Below are 25,480 nucleotides of genomic sequence, written 5' to 3'. Positions count from 1 at the left end.
AATGGTCACTTTGTAATCACCACAAATTTGAATTTCATCATTGAGTTTTCTGACTGGCATGATAGGAGCTGCCCAGTCACTGTACTAAAGTTTTTAAATGATTCCTTAGTTTTCCAATCTGTTGAGTTCGGAATCACTCATCACAAAAGGTACTGTCCTTGGCTTGTAGAATTTGAATGCAACATTAGGTTTCAACTGTAACCTGGCCTGGACACCTTGGATTTTGGCCAGGCCATTTTCAAAAACTATTTGATACTTTTGAAGTACTTACACCAGCAATGATTTTGGCTCACATTCAGTATATACCTTCATCACTGTACCAATATCCTTCCAATCTAGTTTGATGTGTGACAACCGCCTTCTTTCAAACAACACAGGTCCCTTTGTGCCCACAATGTAAAGGGGTAATCCTTTCTGTGTCTGACCCTTATATTCAATGTTTACATTTCCGAGCACTTTGATTCTCAGCCCTGTGACCGTCTTCAACGCCACATCGCACTGTTTCATTTTAAGATTAGGTAATAGCCTTGTTTTGGGATCAAGGGCATCGCTGCCCCCATGTCCAGCTCCATCCGAATAAGTTCATTTTTAATTTTAACGTGGACAAAAAATTCTGATTTCTTATCCATTACGTTATGAATATGCATTACATCCATTGCCTGATCTTCCTCAGAGTCCTCAAAATCACTGCTGGGGTTTTCATCATTCTTCACCATGTTTTTCACTTTGGACGACTGTTTTTTATATCTTGGTTTCTGATTTTTCTTTCTTTGGACATTTGGATATGATGTGTTCCTCCTTGTTACATAGATGACATCTGTCTCTTTTGAAATAACAGTTATCAGGCTGTGGTTACCCTTTCCGTAGCAGAAAAGTCCCACTATGTGTGACTCCCCTTGTATAATTATCTCTGTTTTGGTTAGCCATTTCAAAACTCAATGCTGTCTCATATGTAGATTTAATATTTAAATCATTTTTGCTCATCCATTGTTGTTGGGCCTTGCGGTCAGCCCAACCTATGATCAACATGTCTTTTAAAGACATATCCAAGAAATCTCCAAAATTACATTTTTCAGCCAATATACTCAATGCAGCCAAATATTTCCTCACAGTCTTGCCTGGTTTTTGCTTTCTGGTATAAAATTTGTACCTTTCTGCGATCATTACTGGTTGCGGAGATAGGTGATTTCCGACCACGAAATACAATTCTTCATAAGACCTAGCACCTGGTCTCACTGGTGCCAAGAGAGATTTCATCAAGCTGTATATCCTTCTCCCAATCTCACTTAGAAACAGTGCCTGTTTCCTTCTGTAGATATTTGTAGCTCTCATATTATGGTGAGGAGAGAACATATCGATCCCTTCCACGTATTCATACCAGTTTTCCAAATCTTTGTATTCTCTAAAACATCCTTCCACCATTTTAACTCTTCTTCTCTTTGTTCTCTTATCTTTTTGTTTGTTCTGAGCCCAGGTGGCTCAACGGGTGGCTCCAGTTTCTCCTTTCCACCTTCCAGTCTTCTTCTCCACGTTTGGAGAGTGGAATAATGTTTGTTTTTTTTTAATCCTCATTGCTATTTTGTTGTGTATTTAGACCTTAATAAATATACTAGCACAAGGAGTCCTGTGTGCTTTGTTCATTCTTTATTGCAAAACTAAAATGGTTCCCTATTTGTCACAGTACTTTTCACACTCAAAATGGCCAGTAGCATTGCATATGCGAACAACAACAGAACCGACAATGGAAAGACTACAGAGTATGTTTGCAGCATATGGATTACCCATAGAACTAGTCTCCAATAATGGACCTCAATTTGTATCACTTGCTTTTAAACTATTCCTATGTGATAATAATATATGACACATCTTGTTGGCACCCTACCATCCAAGAACAAATGGAGAAGTTGAATGCTTTGTGCAAACATTTAAAAAGCCCATGAGGCTGAAGAAATCACTAAAAATATCATGGAATCACAAAATTGCCAATTTTCTGTTTACATAAAGAAACACGCCACACTCCAGCAGAACTGGTGTTTAGACATAACTTAAGAACCCGACTCTCCACAGTGCACCCAGACATGGGTCTTCATATCGAACAATTGAAATCTCTGAGTAAGCTAACCATATCTCTGGAAGTTGGGGATCGAATTCTGGTAAGGGATCATCGAGACAATAAAGAATCATGGATAAGAGGCATGTGCAGCGTCAGCTGGTGGGGTGGGGGGGGGGGGTGGCAGGACTTCACATTCAAATTGTCTCTGTAATGCCGGCCGACCACGGGTTCCAGGGTCCCATGCTGAGATGGTGCTGGACCCCCTCCACCTCGGGGTCGAAGCCCACGGGCTGAAAAATGTGTCGGCAGTGTTATGATGTCACTTCCAGTTTTTGAATGGCTGAACCAGAAGTGACTTAAAAAGTGGTCTGGAAAGAGATTAAAACAGTTTTTTGCTGATTACAATGTGAGCCAGTGTTTTCCTTTGCAACTTTACCTCAAAAGGTGCTACAGCGTGCTTCTTAAAAAACAGAGCCCATGTTCCTATTCGGTACTCGTTGGAAGCAAAATATGGAAGTGACACATCGACCAGTTGAGTGCAGTATATGATCCAGTGTCCAGCTCCAATACAGACGATCTCCAAGAAGCACTGTTTTGGGCACATTCGGAAAATGACTCTGAAATATCTCCATTACCAAGTGTGGAGGTACCCTCACCATGGGTGGCACAGGGCAACCAGACTCTGGACATGCTGATCAACCACTGATCACACAGCTCCAAGGGCTAGCAGATGAGGAAGTATTCCCCAAAAAGTTTAAAAGTCCTGAGATGTCAAAAAGTCCCCCTCCAGCTTCTTCATCTCCAAGAAGATCCAAAAGGGAAAGACATCTTAAAAAATATCTGAGGGACTATGTACAATGACTTCTGTAATTTACGTCTTTTAGTCACATTATTGCACGAGATAGAGATTAGCACGGTTAGTGTATTTGTATTCTTTAGTCGGACATAATTTAGCATGCTCTTTAGTTGCTTACTGCTTTTGTGGGGGGGGGGGGAAAGGAAAGAGTGTTGAGGATATATGCAGGCGTATGATTTCTTAACAGCATTGTATTGGGCTTCAGGGAACCATTTAAGTTTTGCAATAAAGAATAAACAAAGTACACGACACAACTCACTATCCCTGACTGCAGTGGCAGTTGGAAGATAAAACTACTAAGTGCTAAGGTTACTGGATGGGTAAAGTTGCAAAGAACATATGGAAGGGCAGAAGGTATTACTATACATACATAATCTCAATGACTGGTGTATAAATGTCTGGTTAACATTGCCCTCAGGAAAAACATGGCTTACACATATTGAATTGAAGGTTCACTTCCAAGTATGCTTCTAACATTTTAGAGTTTGAATAGTGACCTGGAAAATGCTAAAATTAGATGAGTGCATTTGATATGTACCTGTAGGCGATTTCATCTGGTAAATTTATCTTTTTAACAGATAATTCCAGTACTGTTCAATGTTTTTTTCTAATCTCTTTAAACTCCATCTTCAGAAACAATACATCTTTCTTCATCAATGCCAAAAACAAGATGTCTGCATTAACCTTAAAACTTTCATTAAGATGTTCTTCACAAAATTTGTCTAAGCATCCATGACAAACTTGAGTAAGTCTATTTTCTCTGCCTTTGAAATTTGGCTTCTATTTAATTTTGCCTATTTCCAGAATTCTTATGTAACTTAAAGTGTGACTACAGTCTATAACCCTAATTACAAATCAACCATTCTTATGCATGATCCAGAACAGGAGAGTTGTCTTGAAATCTTAAGTTGTGGCATCTACTTTAGTTTATTTATAGAGCACATTTAAAACAACTCACATTGACCAAAGTGCTTTACAGATCAAAAAGACACCACAACTAGGCAATTATTTAAAGTACAGAATAAAAAGAATATGAGATGTTAGAACACAAGGTAACATGAGGAGGACTCAAAACGCTAGTGAATAAAAGTACATCTTCAGTCTGGAAGGGGCCGATTAGATAGATGGAAGAATGTTGTTCCAAAGTTTGGGGGCTTCAATAGCGAAAGTGTGATCTCTTTGGAGTTTACGATTTGAGTGCGGAATAGCCAAAAAACCTAGGTTAGAAGATCTGTGATATAAAAGGATGTTAGCCTATTAAAGGGCCTTATAGACAAATGGGATAACTTTAAAATTAATTCTATGCCTATTAATTTGATATATATACATGCCACATATCTTCATCAGGATGAGGTTATGGAGTATTTTGAGGCATAGGACAAGATAGGCCAAAGCCAGCATGGTTTCTTTAAGGGGAAATCTTGCTTGACAAATCTATTGGCTTTCTTTGAAGAAGTTACAAGCAGACTAAATAAAGGAGATGCAATAGAGGTTGTGCATTGGATTTCCAGAAGGCCTTTGACAGGGTGTCGCACACGAAGCTTCTTTATGAGATAAGAGTACATTGGTATAAAAGGAAACATACCAGCTTGGGAGAACATTGACTGATTGACAGGAAGCAGAGAGTCATATTCTGTTGGCTGCCAGTTGCAAATGGTGGTCCAAGGGGTCGGTGTTGTAGATACTTACTTTTATGTTGTATATTAATGATTTGGATTATACAATGAATAGCTTTGGATCCAAGCTTGCAGATGATACAAAGGTAGGTAGAGTAGCAGGTAGTGTTAAGGAAACAGGGAGGCTGCAGAAGGAATTAGACAGATTTGGAGAATGGGCAGAAAGGTGGCAAGGTGGGAAAGTGTATGGTCATGTACTTTGGTAGAGAAAAAATAAATGGGTAGACTATTTTTTTGAAATGGGGAGAAAATTGAAAATTCCCAAATGCAAAAGGACTTGGGAGTCTATGGGCAGGATAGTCTGAAGATGAACTTGCACGTTAAGTCTGTGGTGAAGAAAGCAAATGCAATTCTTGCATTCATGTCAAGAGGAATAGAATACAAGAGCAGGAATGCAATGTTGAGGCTTTCAAAGGCACTGGTGAGTACTCACTTGGAATATTGCGAGCAATTTTGGCTCCTTATTTAAGAAAGGATGTGCTGACATTGGAGAAGGTTCAGAGAAGACTCACAAGGATGATTCCAGAAATGAAGAGCATTTAGCAGCTCTTGGTCTGCACTCGTTGAAATTTAGGAGAATGAGAGGGGATCTTATTGAAACAATTCAAAAGTTGAAGGGCATTGTCAAAGTAGAGGTAGATATGTGGGAGAGTCTAAGATAAGAGGGCACAACTTCAGAATTAAAGGGCGTCCGATTAGAACAGAGATGTGTAGGAAATTTCTTCAGCCAGACAATGGTAAATCTGTGGAATTTGTTGCCACAGAGGGTTGTGGAGGCCAGGTCATTGAGTATATTTAAGGCAGAGTATGATAGGTTTTTAAAAAAAAAATTATTTATAGTTTTGTATACAGTACAATATAAAATCGTATCCAATTATCAAAATAGAATTAAAAAAATAAATGATTATACAGTATATAAAGGTGAGAAGAGAGAAAAAGTATAAAAGAAAAAATACAGATATGCATGCAAAGCTATTGTGATAAGTAACCCCCCCCCACCCCAACCCTTCCCAAAAAAAGCAGAATATTAATAAAATAGTAGAATTAAACCAGCATAAGGTTTGACTATTAAGATTTAAAAAAAAAAAGTGGTGGTGGGGTGTAGAAGAGAAAACATTAGATAACCAAACCCATAATAGATTGATATGTTCTTGATTAGACAAGGCATCAAAGGTATGGGGAGAAGGTCTTGCAATGGGCTGATTGGGAAAATGAATCAGCTCATGATTAAATGGCAGGGCAGACTTGAGGGACTAAATAGCCTATTGCTATTCCTATATCTTATGATCTTGTATGTAAAACAAGTCACCTCATAAAATTGAAGGCTTGTATTTGTGGGGTCTGGGCATTCTGCAAAAAATGAGTAGTGTGTTCTGTTTGAATGTTCATGGTGTGGAGAATTATTTCAAGGCATTCTGAAGCAAATTTACATAAGCTAACTTCCAAATACCATAAACAGATATGGAAAATGAGCATTAGATCTCTTCAATACAGAAATAAAATTTGTAAAAGATCCAGACTGACCATTGCCATGTATGTTTTTTTTCAATTCAGTAGATGCCTTTGCAGAATGTGTAAATTTTGGTTTTCTTCCCCGCACAAGTATCTTGGCATCGTGTGTTGATACTGGTTCATAGTAACCCAATCACATTTCTCCTCTACCTCATTTGTCACCAGTGCTGGTTAGTTGTCATTCTAGGAGACTAATTTTGTGAAGGCATCTGGATGGTTTCATTAATTCTCTGTATCAGGAAATTGATAATTTAGGTACAATTTTGAACAAGATTTGGAGTACCCTATTGGGTACAAGCTCCAAGAATTTCTGCCCACTTCAACCTGGGAAATGGTCAAAATTAATACCTCTCCATTTCGGATTGTGACTTTATTTGACCTAATGATAATAAAATGCTATACCATAATGAGATAATAACACCATTCAATTGAACAGAAGTAATATTCTCTTTTGACTCTGTGTATGGCCACAAAGACACATTATAATAGAAGATTCTGTCTATCATTACTTTTTTTAATCATTCCTTCACGTCAAAGCAGGAAGGGTGGATCCTATAAAGGCTCCATACTTATAACAGGAAGGGAGGAGAGTCTGGGAATCTATGAATTACAAGCCTTATTCACATTAGATTTTAAGCCAGTGGCTAAATAAATCCCAACTCTGTGTTAGAGTTGGAGCAGATTTACTATATGTGCAAATATGGTCTTAATGCAATGAAAGCTCATTTTCTTTCATTAAAAATGAACTTCATACAGTTGGCAGTTATCATTTCAGTCTACTCATATGTCTGGTTGACTTGACCTTGGACTTGCAGTTTGAAAATACACTTGTCTGTTTAAATGAAACACTGTGCTATTTTTACTGGCACACAGTTATATAAATACACTGAATGAAGGTTTGATTCTTGATAGTTAACCGCACATAGGATTTACAGATTTAAATCAATGATTTGACTATACTGCAGGATCCAAAAGGATAAAACTGGCATTTGGATTTTAAAACAGTAGATGTCTAAATTCCTATCTTTAAAAATTGTCATTACCAAGGAAGTTATGTATATTTTAAAATTCTGAATAAAAATTATATAGTCAATAATTTTATTACATTTTAATTTTAACATATTTGGTTAAAAATGGATTATTTTAAAAGCAAATTTTTAACAACCTTTGTCTGTCTTTGGGCTTTTTTGAGCTTGTTGACCCATTTCAGGGAGCTCGGTAGCAAGTTAAAAGGCAGAATGTTTAGGTTTGTAATCTCTGGATTGCTACCAGTGCCATGTGCTAGTGAAGCAAGAAGGCTTTGGATGCATGGATTTTGTACAGGGCAGATGGGATTTGTACAAGATGAATGGGTACATCTACTGGAGAGGTAACTCTCTCTTGTAGGCAGGTTTGTTTGTGCTTTTTGGGAGCTTAAACTAAAGTGGCAGAGCAGCAAGTAGAATAATTGAGGGATAACAGGTTATAGCAATAAAGACATAAAGAGAGTGAACTAACACAGTGAGATTGAAGGGCTCAAGTACTTTTATTTAAAACGAGCATTATAGGTAAGGCAAATGAAATATGAGCCTAGATCAATACTTGAAAATTTTGATGTTGTGGCCATTACAAAAGTGAGTGGAAACTCAATGTTCCTGATGAAACACAGTTTCTGATGAGATAGAGGAAGGGTAAAAGAGGTGGAGGGGTTGCACTATAATCAAGGAGAGGATCATAGCTGTACTCAATGATGACATTATGGGGGTTGGGGGGGGGGGTTCATCTGCTGAGGCAATATGGGTAGAGATTAAAAATAAGGCAGAAGGCAAGACATGTACAATCCCTTTGACAAGAGTATACAATAGCCATTGAGATATACAGGAACAGGTATGTACCCAGATAATGGAAGGGTGTAAAAGCAACAGGGTTTCATAGTGGGAAACTTTAATTTCCCCAATATTGACTGTGACATTCTTAGTGCCAGGGCTTTATGGGGCAGAATTTGTTAAGTGCACCCAGAAGGATTTCTTGAAGCAGCATGCAGATAATCCAACCAGGGAAGAGGCTATATTCAATTTTGTATTAGAAAATGAACTTGGCCAGTTTTAGTGGAGCAGGTCAATGTTGATACTCTTCAGGGATGTTATAAGAGTGTCTGAACCTCCTTTTCTGTCCAAGTGACTGTTTTCTCCTCAGTAAACTCTCCATAGAGTGACTGCTTTGATTAGAATATTCTTCTAACATGCCCTACTCATTTTATCTATGATTCTTTCAGGAATATCTAGATGCTGGGGAAATTTATTTGGGGCAGAATCTGTGGATCTGGAATCTTGTCTTGCCATTTGATGTAGTCTTCTATGCAGAGAGGTCATGTGGAAGTGGTTAAGCTGTACAATGTTTATGTCTCACAAGCATAGAATAAGGTGAGTATGACAAAAGCACAATATGCCTTCAGCATGGTCTCTAGACGGATTTCTCTTCAATCCTGTACTTCTCAGACTTGCAAAAGCAAGTACTGTTCATTGCATTTGATTGATTTGGAGATAGTGCTGCCAACCTCTGTGAACTTACTCACTACTCAAAGCCTTTGATCATTCACAAGGAAGTTTGCATTTGTGTGTCGATACTTGGTGCAGTTTGGCACATTATTTCTGTTTTCTTTATGCACATTGTGAGGTCAAAATTGCCATAGACATTGACAAATTTGTCCAAAATTTTCTGCATATTAGCTTTGAGTGCAGTCATCAGAAAAGAGAAATTCCCTTAAGATAGTTTCTGTGCTTTGGTTTTGGCTGACAGTCTTAGGTTGAAAACAACATAGTCAGTCCTATACCCAAGGTTGATTCTATGTTCTATCATGGTGAACATCAGAGAGCACTGCAGGAGACATCACATTAAACCATGTGGGGACAAGCACACAGAATTGTTTCACATCATTAAGTGATCTGAATATATTATTGTGAAAAAATAAAGAACAGGATGCCACAGGATTCAGTACTAGGACCCTTGATTTTTTTTAATATACAAGGATAGTTGTGGCAAGGTGAGTAAGTTTTCTGATGACACAAACATATGTTCTACAGTGGACTGTGAAGAAGGTTACCTGGGTTTATAATAGGATCGAAATCAAATGGGGAACTTGGCTAAAGAATGGCAGATGGAGTTCAACCTTGAGAGGTGTGAGGTGCAGTATTTGGGTAAATTGATCCAAAGCAAAACTTACTCTAGTTAAGGCAGTGCCCTAAGTAGTGATAAGGAGCAGAGGGAACTCAGGGTGCAGGAGAGCAGCACAGTCAATCACAGTAGTAAAGAGAGCTTTTGGAATGCTTGCCTTCATTGGATAGGGCAATTAATGCAAATGTTGGAACATCATGTTGAAGCTATACAAGACACTTCTGAGGCCACACAGGATATTGTGTGCAGTTTTAGTTGGCTAGCAAAAGTTTTAGCTACCAGGTAAGTTGAGATATCATGACAGACTGGAAAAACTAGGCCTGCTTTCCTTCAAGTGTAGGAGGTTGAGAGGGGATCTTATTGAGGTCTATAAAATCATGAGGGGCAGAGATAAGGTGAATAGTGACAGAATGTTTCCTAGAATGGGAGTACATATGAAAGAGCATAACTATAGCGTGAGGGAGGTGGGATTTCAAAGGGACCTGAGAGGAAAGTTCGTCACTCAGAAAGTGGTGGGTGTAAGGAGCAAGCTGGCAGACAAAGTGTTAGAGGCAGGTAAGCTAGTATCCTTTTAAAAAAAACCACAGATAATTATATGGATGGTGTACTGACAATAACCACAGCAGCGGTGCGAGTATAAGACAGCTTTAATAAACTAATATGTACACTAAGAGGTCTTGTCTCTCTGCAAGACAAACCTGGAAGGCTAGACTGTAGCTCTGGACGGCTTTATATACAAGGTCACCGGGATGACCCCTGGTGACCTAGTGGTGTAATTACATATCACCACAGATGGGAGTGGCATGCAGGTGCAAGGGCCAAATGTGGACATGGGACTAAAGCAGGAGGGAATGTTCAGCATAGACAGGCTGCGCCTGCGGGATGGTTTGCATGCTATAAAGCTCAAAAGTCACTTCACTGGGAGTCTTTGAATCTTTGAAATATTTTATTGCAGAGGGTAGAAGATCACTAAAGACTGGGAATGATTCTTTTGTATTCTAAGGGAATCACTCGTTATGGAGATAGGGCATACTTGAAGTCAAAGATCAGTTATGATGGTACTAAAAGATGAGCAGGTTACTGAAGCCACATAGACTACTCCTGTTCCTGTATCTTATATTCATATGTCCATAATTCTTTTGTAAAATCTGTTAATTTTGATTAACATATTAATTCTTAAAGAATAAAAAACGTCATAATTAAAATGAGTCAAATATTTATTAATAATTTTTTTCCTACCTGATCAAACTGTGGATCTTCTCCTCTTTGTAAAGATTTAGTCAATGCCTTTTCCTATAAACAGAACATATTGTAAGGGTCATCACCAATGGACTAAGTAAATTAAGTATATGAAAATTGAATCAAAAAATGAAATGCTTATTTGTACCTCTTTTGATTTACAACAAAATGCAAACTTCAAAACTGTTCTTGAATTTTGTAACAAAAAAAAATCAGCATTGTGTATAAATAAGGGGTAAATGTTAAAAGGGTAAGTTTACTACTGTTTAAAATGTTGCAGCGTGTAATTGCTGAATTAATCACTTTTTACTAAACCTTTCAGAAGGATGAGAGATAATGATTTATGCTCATCATCAATCATCTTAATTTAAGCAGACAAAAGTGACCATAAAGTTGATTCAGATGGTGATAAGCACATGCAAAAGAAAGCATGTGCCTTGAGGTCCAGTTAACATATCAATGTTTTATTATTTGTAAAATTGGATCTGAGCTGAGTGTTGGACATGCATGTCCCTGTCACAGTATTACTTACTGCAGCAAGATCATTATTAAGATATTTGTTTAGTTTTACTGGATGGGAGCATTTTCAAAACAATCTGCCAGATACTTGTATTAGAAATGATATACTTGCTCTTCCTACAGTTGTATTTCTTTCCAAATGGTTTATTCATTAAATTCAATGCAGACCCTATTGCACCTTCAAAGAGAAATCATGAATGACTCCATCTTCCTCACACTTTTCTTTTTGATCACAATTTCTGCTTATGTAATTTCTATTGCTCCACAGATTGAGATAGGATTTTTAAAAAAATTATGAGTATTGCACTATGTTGATGCTCTTATATCCAATTTTGAAAAGAATTATATCCATTTTTGAAAGAAATGACAACCTTAACTGTGTAACAGCAGTCTGATTATGTAAATTCACCCTATGAAAGTCACAAATCACTATTCAAATTCGAGATAGGAAATAAAATTCACTGTTATGCAATATATGTATAGAAAAATAAACGTAAAACGTCAATCTTTTGTCAATAAAATTTTGTCAATCTTTATTTTTAACACTGAGGATCAATAAACTAAAATGTCATTGTATCTGAAAGTTAGTTACTTTGATGTTCTACATTGTGTAGAGCTGTAGTAGTTTAGCCAGCTCATTAAGATCATCCATCAGTCTTATCTCCATTTCCAATGTCACATACTTCAACCCATTATCCCATGAACAACTTCTACAGTACTTTTCTTCAATGAAGCTTGAATCCTGTCCCTTTTCCTGATATCTCCACTTTCTAAGATCCTTTCCTGGTCCATGTGAGGTGAATGTCTGCCAAGCTGCCTGTCTCCCCTCTGGTGAGCCTTGTTGTACTAACATTGACTGTGCATTATCTCTACTGTTAAGGACACTCCCCTTGGATATAACTGTATATGCACCTATTGTCTTTCTGCAGCTCCAGGACGCATTTTCTTGGTGCTTCTTTTTCAATGACAGGATGTTTAAGTTCAGGTCCGCATAACGTGCAGGAGAAGAATGCCACAGGTCTGCCCTTTTGATTAAGGGTTCCTGCCAAGGCACAATCTGAGGCATCAGTTTCCACTTGGAATGGGACATCCTCGTCAATGAATTAATGTAGTAGCGCAAGTAGTATATGCTACAGGCCCTGCATTTTAAAGGGGCCCAGCCATTTACGACAGTATTATGAATTATGAACTTAAACATTTTGTCTTCATCCTTGTGCAGTGGCCAGCAGCTGAGATACCACACTGATAGTCTATGTTAATAACCCCGATTAAAGGTGATAATTGCTAAAATAGCGATTTTAGCCAATTATCACCTTCAATCGGGGTCATTAACACAGACTATGGATGTGTTGTACCATCTGTCACTTACCCCCACCATCTAACTCCTGACGTGGCAGCTGGGGCACAGTGCTGCTGGATTTCATCAGAGCACTGCTCTGGCATCTGATCGGACCACTTTTGGACCACCCTGGCATCTTGCGAAGATAGTTCAATGTGGGAGAAATGGGTGTCTTCGTTACCCATAATTCCCCATGCAGCTGGAACTGCTCTGCCAGTGTGAGCGCCAGGGAAATGCAGAGCAGTTCCAACTGTGTGGGGGATTATGGGTAACGAAGACTGCCATGATCCCACATTGAACCAGCCACCAGCAATAAGTTTTGTTTTAATATGAGAGATTCTTTACGACAACACATGTTCAAGTTTAGTTTCATTGCCATAGTGTCTCACCAGCTTGTGGTTACCTGGAACACTCAGTGGTGAAAAGTTGTTTGCACCAAACAGGATAAGGTGGAGCATAATAAGACAGAAAACCAATAACATGACACTTCCCAATACTTAGCAAACAGAGGCGTAGACTCACTGCAGTTGGAGGCAAGTTTGCGGACTGGTTATTTTAGGAGGTACATTATGATTACTTAATTATTAGCTGCAATAATTTGCTTGGAAATGTGAACAGCCTTTATTTTTTTCCTACTGGAGTCAATAAGGTCTGATGAAGAGTCTATTACAACTGTGAACAGTTAGCTAATCTGGGAACAGGATCTTTTAATCGATGTGGTGCCACAAAAATGCCAATAGAATCAATAGCAATGAAATAAAGCAACTCCATAATGATGATACAAAGCAGGCAGCAAGTTAGCCAGTTTGAAAATGCAATGCAGTCCTTAGTTAATCTTAAAAAATCTTTCCATTTATTCCTGACTTTTAGCGGTGCATCCATCAAAGCGCATAGCTGGAAAATTATTTAAACTCTTGCATTTGTTGTTTACTTACATAGTCGAAGCATAACAGCGAGAGCGAGCCACAAGTAATGACAATATCCATTTTTAAAATAAAAATATTCCACGCAAGGATAATCAACCAGCCAGTGTCAATAAATGAATATCTAAACATGTATGTCATAAATAATGTTGCTTGAAAGGATTCTCTTCTCCAGCTTAGTTTTACAGTATGAAATAGTAGTAATGGCCCAAAATTGGTTCATCCAACCTTGTCTTTGCACGCCATCACACTTCCCCCTCACTGCGCATACTCCAACCTGCACTATTTAGGGCCTCTTTAAAATATCTGCTACAAGCCCCACAATACTTTCATCTGGCACTGTATAAACATATTGTAAGTGGTTGAGGTCTTCTACACAAATGTTCTTAAAATGCAAACTTAAAAATATGACTGTCGCTACTTCTGGTTTCCCATGTTAAAAAATTCTCTATCAATGCTGATACCTCCACTTACCACTTTAACTCTTAATGTTGTGTAGAAAAGTGTCACCATATTAAAAAGCTTTTAGAAATTCAAATAACCATATAACCATTAACGAAGCCATGTTGGCCTTTCGAGTCCGCACCGGTTCACTGATTTTGTGCACCCTTTTCAGGCATTGGTCCCGGTAGATCTTCATTGATGTAGAAAATTATATTGAACTAATTTATATCTAACATTTATTGTATTTGTCATACTATCTTGATATAACTCTGACCAATTTTATTCATCAATATGAATATTTAAATCTGATTCCCATCTTTGTCTGGACCTACAGATCCCCTGCTTCAGTGTTCCTTTTTGCAATAAATCTTGGGTTCTTTTCTCTGGACTGTCCAAAGGTAAAGAAGTTTCAGATAGGTTTTTTTTTACAAGAGTGGTACCTTGCATCCATTGGATTCCTTTATTTACCTAGATTCCTCAAAGTTTTCTGTTAACTTTGTTGAGCAGTATTTCCCTTCTCTTTGGCTTGGCTTCGCGGACGAAGATTTATGGAGGGGGTAAAAAGTCCACGTCAGCTGCAGGCTCGTTTGTGGCTGACAAGTCCGATGCGGGACAGGCGGACACGGTTGCAGCAGTTGCAGGGGAAAATTGGTTGGTTGGGGTTGGGTTTTTCCTCCTTTGCCTTTTGTCAGTGAGGTGGGCTCTGCGGTCTTCTTCAAAGGAGGTTGCTGCCCGCCAAACTGTGAGGCTTGAGGCACGGTTTGAGGCATTATCAGCCCACTGGCGGTGGTCAATGTGGCAGGCACCAAGAGATTTCTTTAGGCAGTCCTTGTACCTTTTCTTTGGTGCACCTCTGTCACGGTGGCCAGTGGAGAGCTCGCCATATAACACGATCTTGGGAAGGCGATGGTCCTCCATTCTGGAGACGTGACCCATCCAGCGCAGCTGGATCTTCAGCAGCGTGGACTCAATGCTGTTGACCTCTGCCATCTCGAGTACTTCGACGTGAGGGATGAAAGCGCTCCAATGGATGTTGAGGATGGAGCGGAGACAACGCTGGTGGAAGCGTTCTAGGAGCCGTAGGTGGTGCCGGTAGAGGACCCATGATTCGGAGCCGAACAGGAGTGTGGGTATGACAACGGCTCTGTATACGCTTATCTTTGTGAGGTTTTTCAGTTGGTTGTTTTTCCCGACTCTTTTGTGTAGTCTTCCAAAGGCGCTATTTGCCTTGGCGAGTCTGTTGTCTATCTCATTGTCGATCCTTGCATCTGATGAAATGGTGCAGCCGAGATAGAACCAATATTGACCCAATCTTGTTACATTTTTCTAAATGTTCTGTCATTGCTTTATTAAGAATAGGGTAAGTGAAATTTTGACATTTATTTTTCCTGCAGACTTTTATTTGTTTTGAATTCATAACGACTCTGCTCAATTTAGTTAGGAATTTCTAAATGCTCTATCATTGCTTTATTAATAATAGTGTTAGGCTAATTGGCTTATTATTCCCAGTTTTTTTACTCCCTTCTTTGAAAAAAGTTCATCAATGCATCCATAATTGTGGATTATCTGCTTTAAAAATCTTAATTGCAGACCAGCAGTTTTAGGTGATTTGTCATCAATTAGTCCTTCTAGTGTGCATTAGTATTTTTTTCAATAATGATTGTTATTGTTGTATGTTCCTTATTTTCTTTTGTGATTAGGCGGTCTTTTTGTCAAATTCTTCCAATACAAACATTTGTTTTACATCTCTGGTGCTTCCTTATTCCCTATCTCAGAGTCAAAGAGAAGAATATTAACTTTTGCTGTGCTCTTCCTTTTTACATATTTGTTGAAGATCTAATAAACTTTTCCAATTTTTTTTGTCAACTTTCTAAAGTCCCCAAATCTTCAAGCATAACACTTTACAACACTTTATTTTTCATCCAATACTATCCCTAACTTCTTTGGTTATTCTTGGATAATCACTTTTCCCCTGAGCTTTTATTTCTTCATGAAATGTACATTGGTGAAAATGAAACTCATCTCCATGCCTACATAATGACTTTTATTTAAGCATAAGACGCTAGATTCTGTCTTAAATACATCACCATCAATCTGAATATGAAATTCATATTCATCTTAGCACTCTTCTTCAGAGAATTATTTACAATACAAGTATTTATTAATCCTGTTTCTTGCAAATAATCTTGACTAAAAACTGAATCCACATTTTTCTTGTAAATAATCCATTCTGAGCTTATCTCCATGACTAGTTTTGCCAATGTGATCTGCCCAATTTACATGAATATTATTTCAACTTTACCATAAGCACTCTTTAATAATAATTCTTCAGACTACTCTCCTTGTTATCTCCATACCATTTCCATGAAAGCCAATTGAACTTCCTGATCATCTGAGCATTCATTTTCACTACTACCCTCAAGTCATCCTTTATTATTAAAGTTATCTCTTCTTCTTTTCAATTCTGTATATCATCCCAAACACTAAGTATTTTGGAACACTTAATCGTACAGTTATTAATATTATTTATGTCACTATATTTTATCAACAACAGAGCTCTCCACTCAGCCCTGGATCACCTGGACAACAGTAATACCTACATCAACCCGTTTTTCATTAATTATAATGCAGCTTTCAACACTATTATCCCATTAGTACTGGTCAGCAAGCTTTAAAACCTGGGTCTCTGTATTTCTCTCTGCAACTCGATCCTTGACTTCCTTATCGGAAGACTACAGTCAATGCAGATTGGTAACAACATCTCCTCACTGACAATCAACACAGGTGCACCTCAAGGATGTGGGCTTAGCCCACTGCTGTACTCTCTCAACACCCATGACTATATGGCTAAGAATGCCATCTGCAAATTTGCCAGCTGTTGGAAGAATTACAGATGGCAATGAGAAAGTGCACAGGAATGAGACAGATCAGCTAGTTGGGTGGAGTCACAACAGCAACCTTGCATTCAACATCAGCAAAACTAAGGAATTGACTGTGGACTTCAGAAAGGGGAAGCAAGGTGAATAGAAACCAGTCCTCATCGAGGGGTCAGCAGTGGAGAGGATAAGAAATTTCAAATTCCAGGATGTCAACATCTCTGAAGACGTATCTAGTGGTCATCATGTTGACACTGTTATGAATCCAGAGGATCCCAAAACACAGCAGCAATAGAAATTCACCAAGACAAAAGTTACTTAAACAAAAGTTGCTTTTAATTTTATTTAAACATAAAAACAGGATCAAGTTTAATAGTAACAACTTTAATAGTAATAACTTAACCTAACTTAACCCCCTTCTATTTCTAAGTGCACGTGTATGTAACGCTCAGGAAAGTTCTTTGCTTTAATAATCCAATCATTTACTTCTCCAAGTTCACCGGTATCAGGCAATTCTTATACTGTGCACAGAATTTAACATTTATGAATTTCCACCAAGCTCTGGGGCTTAAAAGTAATTGCTTACCACTCATTGTACAAGGCATTGGTGAGGCCAAATTTGGAGTACTGTGTACAGTTTTGGTCACCAAATTATAGGAAAGATATAAACAAAATAGAGAGAGTGCAGAGAAGGTTCACGAGAATGTTGACAGGATTTCAAGGTTTGAGTTACAGGGAAAGGTTGTGCAGACTGGGGCTTTTTTCTCTGGAGCGTAGAAGATTGAGAGGGGACTTGATAGAGGTGTTTAAGATTATAAAAGGGACAGACAGAGTAAACGTGGATAGGCTTTTTTAATTAAGAATGGGGGAGATTCAAACTAGAGGGCATGGTTTAAGATTGAAGGGGGAGAATTATAAGGGGAACAATTATAAGGGGAACATGAGGGGAAATTTCTTTACGCAAAGGGTGGTAGGGATGTGGAATGAGCTTCCGACAGACGTGGTCAAGGCGGGATCATTGGTTACATTTAAGGAAAGACTGGATAGTTACATGGATAGGAGAGGACTGGAGGGGTATGGACTGGGTGCTGGTCAGTGGGACTAGGAGGGTGGGGATTTGTTACGGCATGGACTAGTAGGGCCGAACTGGGCTGTTCTGTGCTGTAAGTGGTTATATGGTTATATGAAGGTTTCTTGTTCATTTCAGAGAGAGCGATTTGTTGCTTGTTGAACACACACAACAAATTCCTTCTGAACAGCCACTTCAGTGTCTTGCCGAAGAAACTTGCTCCATCATGGGTTTTCCAAAAGATAACCTCTTCTTCCAGGTCACCACAGAGTTCCTCTTGTTTCCCTTATTTCAGGTGAAACACTCTAGCCAGCTATTTCCTCTTGTAAGGACTACTAGGGTTTTTCAACAGGCTGATCTCACCACCAGTTTTCAAAATGAGGTTTTCGACGAGCTTCCAAAAGCCATTGCAGAAGTCAGTTTTCTCCCTCTCTCTCTATCTAAGAGAGAAATCCTGTTTGTTTTTACCTCTCTCTGCTTGTAAAAACCAGAATCTCTTGCAAGGTTCCAAACCCAATCTTTGAAAGAACTTATCAGCACTTGAGCCCGGACTCCTCCATTTGCACCTGCTTTTGAAAATTCCTGTCAAAGCACTTCACTGTCTTTTCAAAGGCACTCGGTGCCTCAATGTCTTACTTTCAGCAAAGCTCTGGCATTTTAAATGAGATGTGAAGTGTTACTCTGTGGTGACCTACACTAAACCCCCACGACCTCTTTTAAAGACATATTAATGTAAAATACAATATAACCCTGTAATAATATAATCATGAAGAAGGCACACAAGCAGCTATATTTTGTTAGAAGTTTTCGAACATTTGGTATGGAGGTGTCAATGCACAGGACAGGAACAGGCTACTGAGGATTGTAAACGTCATCATGGGCATTAGTCTTCAGTCCATTTTAAACATCTTTAAGAGACGGGTGCCTCAGGAAAGTAGCTGTTATCATCAAGGATCCTCACCACCCAGGCCATGCCCTTTTCTCACTATTACCATCAGGAAGGGCGTACAGGAGCCTAAAGACACAGACTCAACATTACAAAATCAGTTTCTTCCCCTCTGTCATCAGATTTATGAACAATGATCCACAAAGTTGAAGGAGAGGACCTCCAGGGTAGTTATTTCATGCCACATGCTAGTGAGTTTAGAAATAGGATAATGCAACTCAACACGTGGCTAGAGAGGTGGTGTAGGTGGGAGGGCTTCAGGTTTCTAGATCATTGGGCTCTCTTCCAGGGAAGGTGGGACCTGTTATGAAACGACGATTTGTCAGCTGTATTTATTTCAATACCAGGAATATTGTTGGAAAAATAGACGATCTTAGGGTGTGGATTGGCATGTGGGATTATGAAATTATAGCTATTAGTGAGATGGTTGCAGGAGGGGCAGGACTGGCATCTCAATGTTGCGGGGTTCCATTGTTTCAGATGTGATAGAGGGGAAGGGATGAAAGATGGAAGTGTGGCATTGCTAGTCAAGTAAAATATCACAGCTGTGCTTAGACAGGACGGCACAGAGGGCTCGTCTACAGAGGCCATATAGGTGGAGTGGAGAAACGGGAAAGGTGTGACCACACTGATAGGGTTGCATTATAGACTGTCCATTTAATCAGAGAGAATTGGAGAAGCAAATCTGTAAAGTGTAGGAGATTTTAATTTTTCACATATTGGCTGGGACTCTCATACTGTAAAAGGGCTGGATGGCTTGGAGTTTGTGAAATGTGTTCAGGAAAGTTTTGTAAATCAATAGAGGCAGCAATGTGAGGGGATGCAATACTTGATCTCCTGTTAGGGAACCAGATGGGTCAGGTGACAGAAGTATGTGTGGGCCAACATTTTGAGTGACCACAATGTCATTAGTTTCAAGTTAATTATGGAGAAGGATAGGTCTGGACCTCAAGTTGAGATTCTAAATTGAAGAAAGCTTGTTTTGTGGAAATGAGAAAAATCTAGGAGGAGTTGATTGGGATAAGTTGTTTTCTGGCAAGGATGTGGTCAGTAAGTGGAAGGCCTTCAAAGACAAAATTTGAAAGTGCAAAGTTTGCATGTTCCTATTAAGATTAAAGGAAAAGTTAACAGACATAGGGCAACATGGTTTGCAAGGGATATTGGGGATCAGGTTAAGAAGAAGAGAGGTATATAGCAGGTATAGACAACAAGGAGCAAATTAGATACCTGAATATAGAAAAAAATAAGAAAACATTTAAGAAAGAAATCAGGAAGGCAAAAATAAGTCATGTGGTTGCTTTGGCAGATAATGTGAAGGTCAACCCGAAGAATTTCTACAAGTATGTTAAGAGTAAAAGGATAGTAAGAGACAAAATTTACCCCCTAGAAGATCAGAGTGGTTGTCTATGTGTAGAACCTCACAAGATGGGGCAGATCTTAAAAGTTTTTTTTTCCCCAATCAGTATTTGCTCAAGAATCTGGCATAGTATACTAGGAAAGAAGGGAAATAAGCAGTAGTGGCATGGAACATAGAGATTAAAGACGAGGAGGTGCTTGATGTCTTACAGTGAATAAAGGTAGATAAATCACATGGGCCTGACATGATGTTCCCCAGACCTTGAGGGAGACAAATGTAGAAATGGCAGGGGCCCCGGCAGAAATATTTATAACATCTTATCCACAGATGAGGTGCCGGAGGATTGGTCATGTTGATCCATTGTTTAAAAAAGGCTCCAAAATTAAACCAGGAAATTACAGGCTTGTGAGTCTGACATCAGTAGTAGGCAAATTATTGGAGGGTTTTCTGAAGATTGCGTATACAAGTATTTGGACAGCCAAGGGCTGATTAAGGATAGCCAGCATGGCTTTGTGTGTGGGTAGATCATGTTTAACTAATCTTTTTCTAGGAAGTTACCAAGAAAGTAGATGAAGGAAAGGCTGAGGATGTTGTTTACGTGGACTTTAGTAAGGCCTTTGACAAGGTTCCACATGGGAGGTTAGTTCAGAAGGTCTGAACAGTAGGTATCCATGTAGAGATTGTAAAGTGGATTCAAAATTGGTTGAATGGGAAGACGGAGAGTGATAGTGGAAAATTGCTTCTCAGACTGGAGACCTGTGATTAGTGGTGTGTCTCAGTGATCAGTGCTGTGACCATTGTTGTTTGTTAACCATATAACAGTTTATGGCATGGAAACAGGCCATCTCGGCCCTACAAGTCCACGCCAGTTTACTCAAACAATTCTGCTAGCTCCCCCTGTCTATTCTCCGCCCATAACCCTCTAACCCCCTTATTCATGTATATATCCAGCCTCCTCTTAAATGAAAGAATTGACTCTGACTCAACTATTTCCTCTGGAAGATTATTCCATTCACCCACCCCTCTCTGAGTGAAGAAGCAACCTCTAACGTTTCTCCTAAAATTTTGCCCCCTTACCCTCAACTTGTGTCATCTTGTTTCAACCTCCCCTGCTCTCAGGGGGAAGAGTCTACTTTCATCTAGTCTATCTATTCCCTTCATAATTTTAAACACCACTATCAAATCCCCTCTCAACAGTCTACGTTCCAAGGAATAAAGTCCTAACCTCTTCAATCTTTCTCTGTACTCTAGGTATTTTAAGCCTAGCAACATCCTTGTAAATCTTCTCTGCGCCCTTTCAACCTTATCTATATCCTTCCTATAATTTGGAGACCAGAACTGAACACAATACTCCAAACTTGGCCTCACCAACGCCTTAAACAGTTGCAACATCACTTCCCAACTCCTATACTCTATGCTATGATTTATGAAGGCCAGCATACCAAATGCCTTCTTAACCACTCTGTCAACATGAGAATCCAACTTCAAGGAACCCTGCACCACAACTCCAAGATCTCTTTGTACTTGTGCATTCCCCAGTGTCCTCCCCTTTACTACATCTATCCTATTATGATTATTTATTTCCGAAATGAAGCACCTCATGCTTCTCTACATTAAATTCCATCTGCCGTCTTTCAGCCCAACTCTCCAGACAAACCAAATCCCTCTGTAATTCCTGAAAACTTTCCTCGCTATTCACCACTCCCCTTATTTTTGTATTGTCTGCGTATTTACTTACCCTGTTAACCACCCCATCATCCAAATCATTAATATAAATTATGAACAACAGGGGACATTGTTGTCTATATTAATGATCTGGAATGATAATGTAGAAAATGAGATCAGAAAGTTTGCTCATGACACTAAGATTGGAGGCATCATGGGCCGCGAGGAAGGTTTTCACAGCTTCTAGAAGGATCTGGACCAACTAGAAAAATGGGGCAGAAGGTGGCAGATGGAATTTAATGCAGAGAAGTGTGAGGTTGTGGTGGGCTGAGCCGCGCTGCGGAACGAACCTCTAACCTCTAAGTCAGCAGAAGCAGGAAGCCCCGAGGTAATAGACTCACTGCCAGCCAGCAGGGATGACGTCATTTCTGGGCTGAGCATCAGAAAGCTGTCTGGAGAAGGTTGTTTAAAAGGCACGCGTGATTACTGAGTCAGGTAGTTGGTCTTGACTCAACTACAACTTGTGTGTTAATTTCACTACACTACTAAACGACCTCAGTGGTGACTCAGTCAGGCCCAAATGGAGATTTGGACACAAAATGAGCGAACAAAATGTTCAGAATGCAGTAGAGTTTAAGCTGTCTACTTTTTGGACCTCACAGCCTGTGGTCTGGTTTCAGCAGGCAGAGGCACAGTTCCACATTCAAAATAGTGGATGCCACGAAGTACTACTAGGTGGACAGTTCACTGAACCAGGATATGGCAGGAAGAATTGTCGATTTCCTGAGTCAACCCCCGAAGGGGACAAGTACGATGCCATTAAGCTGCTACTCATTCGTACCTTCGCCCTGTCTTGAACAAGCAGTGAAGTTGTTGCGAATGGATGGCCTGAGCAGCCGAATACTGTCTGCCCTTATGAATGACATATTGGCTGCAAACCCTGTCTGCTCATGGAACCATGGTTTCTAGAGCAGATGCCAGAGGACATTCGTCTGCCCTTGGCAGATGATGATTTTCACGACCCCGGCGAACTGGCAGCCCACGCTGATATCTTCTAACATGCAAAACAATGTGGTGGAGCCACCATTTAATTAGTTGCTGCATCACGCCAGGGCGTTCAATAGGCCAACAGTCCAAAAGAAAAGGCGGTGACAATGACTGTAGAAGACATTCCAATCAAAGAACATTGGTGTTACTATCCACTTTGCTCGTACCCAGAGAGTGCGCAGGCTGGCAGTCACTAGTGACCACGGTGGCCAGCCATCGTGATAACCTCTTGTACCTATGGGACCACCATTCGGATCGATGTTACCTGGTCGACACAGGAGCAGAGATCAGTGTTTTGCCTCCTATGGCCCGAGAAATCCGTAATGGAATGTCTGGTCCATCCTTCATAGCTACCAACAGCAGCAATATTAGGACATATGGGGCGCGGACTGTTCCATTTAAATTCAGCCTTTTCAGATTTAAATGGACTTTCACGTTGGCTGAAGTATCACAACCTCCACTGGGCATTGACTTCCTATGAGCTCACTGTCTCTTGCTGGACATAATAATTAAGTGGTTGGTTAATTCCAGGACATTCAAATCACTGGCCTTACATAATGCCACTCTGCTTGCACCCCATTTGGACTCGGTGATCTTCTCCCTGAACGAGTAAGCCAAGATTTTGTCGGAATTTCCAGACAGTGTCACCCCGCAGTTCTCCATTGTTTTGCCAAGCATGGGTCCGTCATCATATCCCTGCGGGAGGAGCGCCACTGCACACCAAGGCGCACAGACTACCTCTGGACAAGCTACAAATTGCCAAAGAGGAATTGTGTAAAATGAAGGAAATGGGGATAGTTGGTCGCTCGGACAGTCCGTGGGCATCTCCCTTGCACATAGTGCTGGAAGTGACCAGCGGGTGGAGATCATCGCCAGTTAAACGACATCATGACAGCTGACTAACACCTTATCCCTCATATCCAGAACTTCACTGCAAACCTGGACAGGGCCAGGATCTTCTCCAAAATCGACTTAGTGAGGGGATATCATCAAATTCCGGTTCACCCCATGACTTCCCTAAGACACCGCTTATCACGCCATTCGGCATCTTCGAATTTCTGCATATGCCCTTCGATCTGAGGAATGCTGCACAGACTTTCCAGAGGCTTACGGATCTGTGGGTCGCAGCCTGGATTTTGTATTCATTTACTTGAATGACATTCTCATTGCCAGCTGCTCTCAACAAGAGCACAGCAAACAGTTGCTTCTACTCCGCCGGCAACTCAGCGACAATGGCCTGGCTATCAATCCAGCCAAATGTCTGTTTGGCTAGTTCTCCATCGATTTTCTAGACTACTGCATCAATCAACACAGAGCAGTGCCTCTCCCATCCAAGGTGGAGGCCATATGGAAGTTCTCCAGTCCGGCAAAGTAAAAAGACTGCGAGAGTTCGTCAACATGGTGAGCTCTTACCATTGGTTTTTTGCCATCGTTGGACTGAATTATGCAACCCCTTTTCAGACTTCTTTCTGGGCAACCAAAAAACCTGAAGTGGGACGAGGAAATGACAGAACCAAGGAAGCACTGGCCAACGTGACCATGTTGGTGAATCCTCGACCCAATGTGCCCATGCCTCTCACAGTGGATGCATCTAGCACAGCTGTTGGTAGTGTGCTGGAACAACGGGTTAAGGGCAATTGGAAGCCATTGGCCTTTATCAGCAAGCAATTAAGGCCTCCTGTGCAAAAGTACAGCACATTTGATAAGGAGCTCCTGGGCCTTTACCTGGCCATCTGCCATTGCAGGTACTTATTCAAAGGGAGAGATTTTGTTATCTTCACAGACCATAAGCCCCTCACGTTTACCTTTGCCAAGGTTTTGGATCAATGGTCGTCAATGCAACAGAGGCATCTCTCTTTTATTTCAGAGTATACTACAAACAATTGACATACTGTGGGCGAAAACAATCACGTAGTGGATGTGCAATCTTGTACGACTATCCATTCAGTTCACGCATTGTTACCGGGTATTAACCATGCAGCAGGACAACAGCAGGATGATGACATAGTAACCTATCATAGCGGCAGTATCGGGGCTCAAACTGGAGGACTTGACATTCGGACCTTCCGCGACTACGCTCCTGTCCGATGTGTCAACAGGCCAATCTCAACCAATTGTTCCTGTTGCTTGGAGATGCTGGGTGTTCAATGCGATTCATGCCCTGGTGCACCCTTCCATTCGAGCCACCATGCAGCTCATAGCAGAAAAATTTGTGTGGCACAGTCTATGGAAACAGGTTGGACACTGGGCCAGAACTTGTGTACATTGTAAGACCTCCAAAACACAGAAGCATGTGAGGCACTGCTCCAGTTTTTTCCCTTATGCACAGGTGTTTTGACCACGTGCATGTGGAAATTGTGGGATTGTTACAACTATTGTGAGATGCCAGGTACCCGCTCACAACGATCGGTAGGTTCACCAGGTGACCGGAGGCTATCTCACTCTCGGACACCTCCATGATGTCTTGTGACAGAGGATTTAGTGCGAACTGGGTAGCTCGTTTTGGGTTGCCAATGTGCATGATCTCAGATAGTGGGGCACAATTCACGTCGGCATCGAGGACAATGCTAGCCCAGCTTTTTGGCACCCAGTTGCATCACACTACAGTGTACCACCACAATCCAATGGCCTTGTGGAGAGATTCCATTGCCATTTGAAGTCTACTCTCATGGTGCACCTCAAATGTCTGGATTGGGTTGATAAGTTACCTTAAGTGCTGCTCGGCATTTGGCCTGCACCAAAAGAGGATCTCACCATGTCTTCTGCAGAACTGGTGTATGGAGCTCTGCTCACTGTTGCGGGATAG

The 25,480-nt window shown here is 40.3% G+C and overlaps 1 protein-coding gene across 11 annotated transcripts in view; it reads right to left on the bottom strand.

The window, feature by feature from the left end:
• The window catches only part of LOC138739469 (protein furry homolog), a 446,682-nt gene that overhangs the window by 312,793 nt on the left and 108,409 nt on the right, over nt 1-25,480 (bottom strand). For all 11 annotated transcript variants that reach the window (XM_069891583.1, XM_069891588.1, XM_069891589.1 and 8 more), the window contains one exon: nt 10,490-10,543. In XM_069891583.1, the coding sequence (XP_069747684.1) occupies nt 10,490-10,543 (54 nt within the window). The remainder of the gene's footprint in view (nt 1-10,489; nt 10,544-25,480) is intronic.

Source organism: Narcine bancroftii, chromosome 7, assembly GCF_036971445.1.
Source record: "Narcine bancroftii isolate sNarBan1 chromosome 7, sNarBan1.hap1, whole genome shotgun sequence".
Taxonomy (NCBI): Eukaryota; Metazoa; Chordata; class Chondrichthyes; order Torpediniformes; family Narcinidae; genus Narcine; species Narcine bancroftii.
The sequence above is the reverse complement of the archived record's forward strand: the minus strand, read 5'-3'. Positions and strand labels throughout refer to the sequence as shown.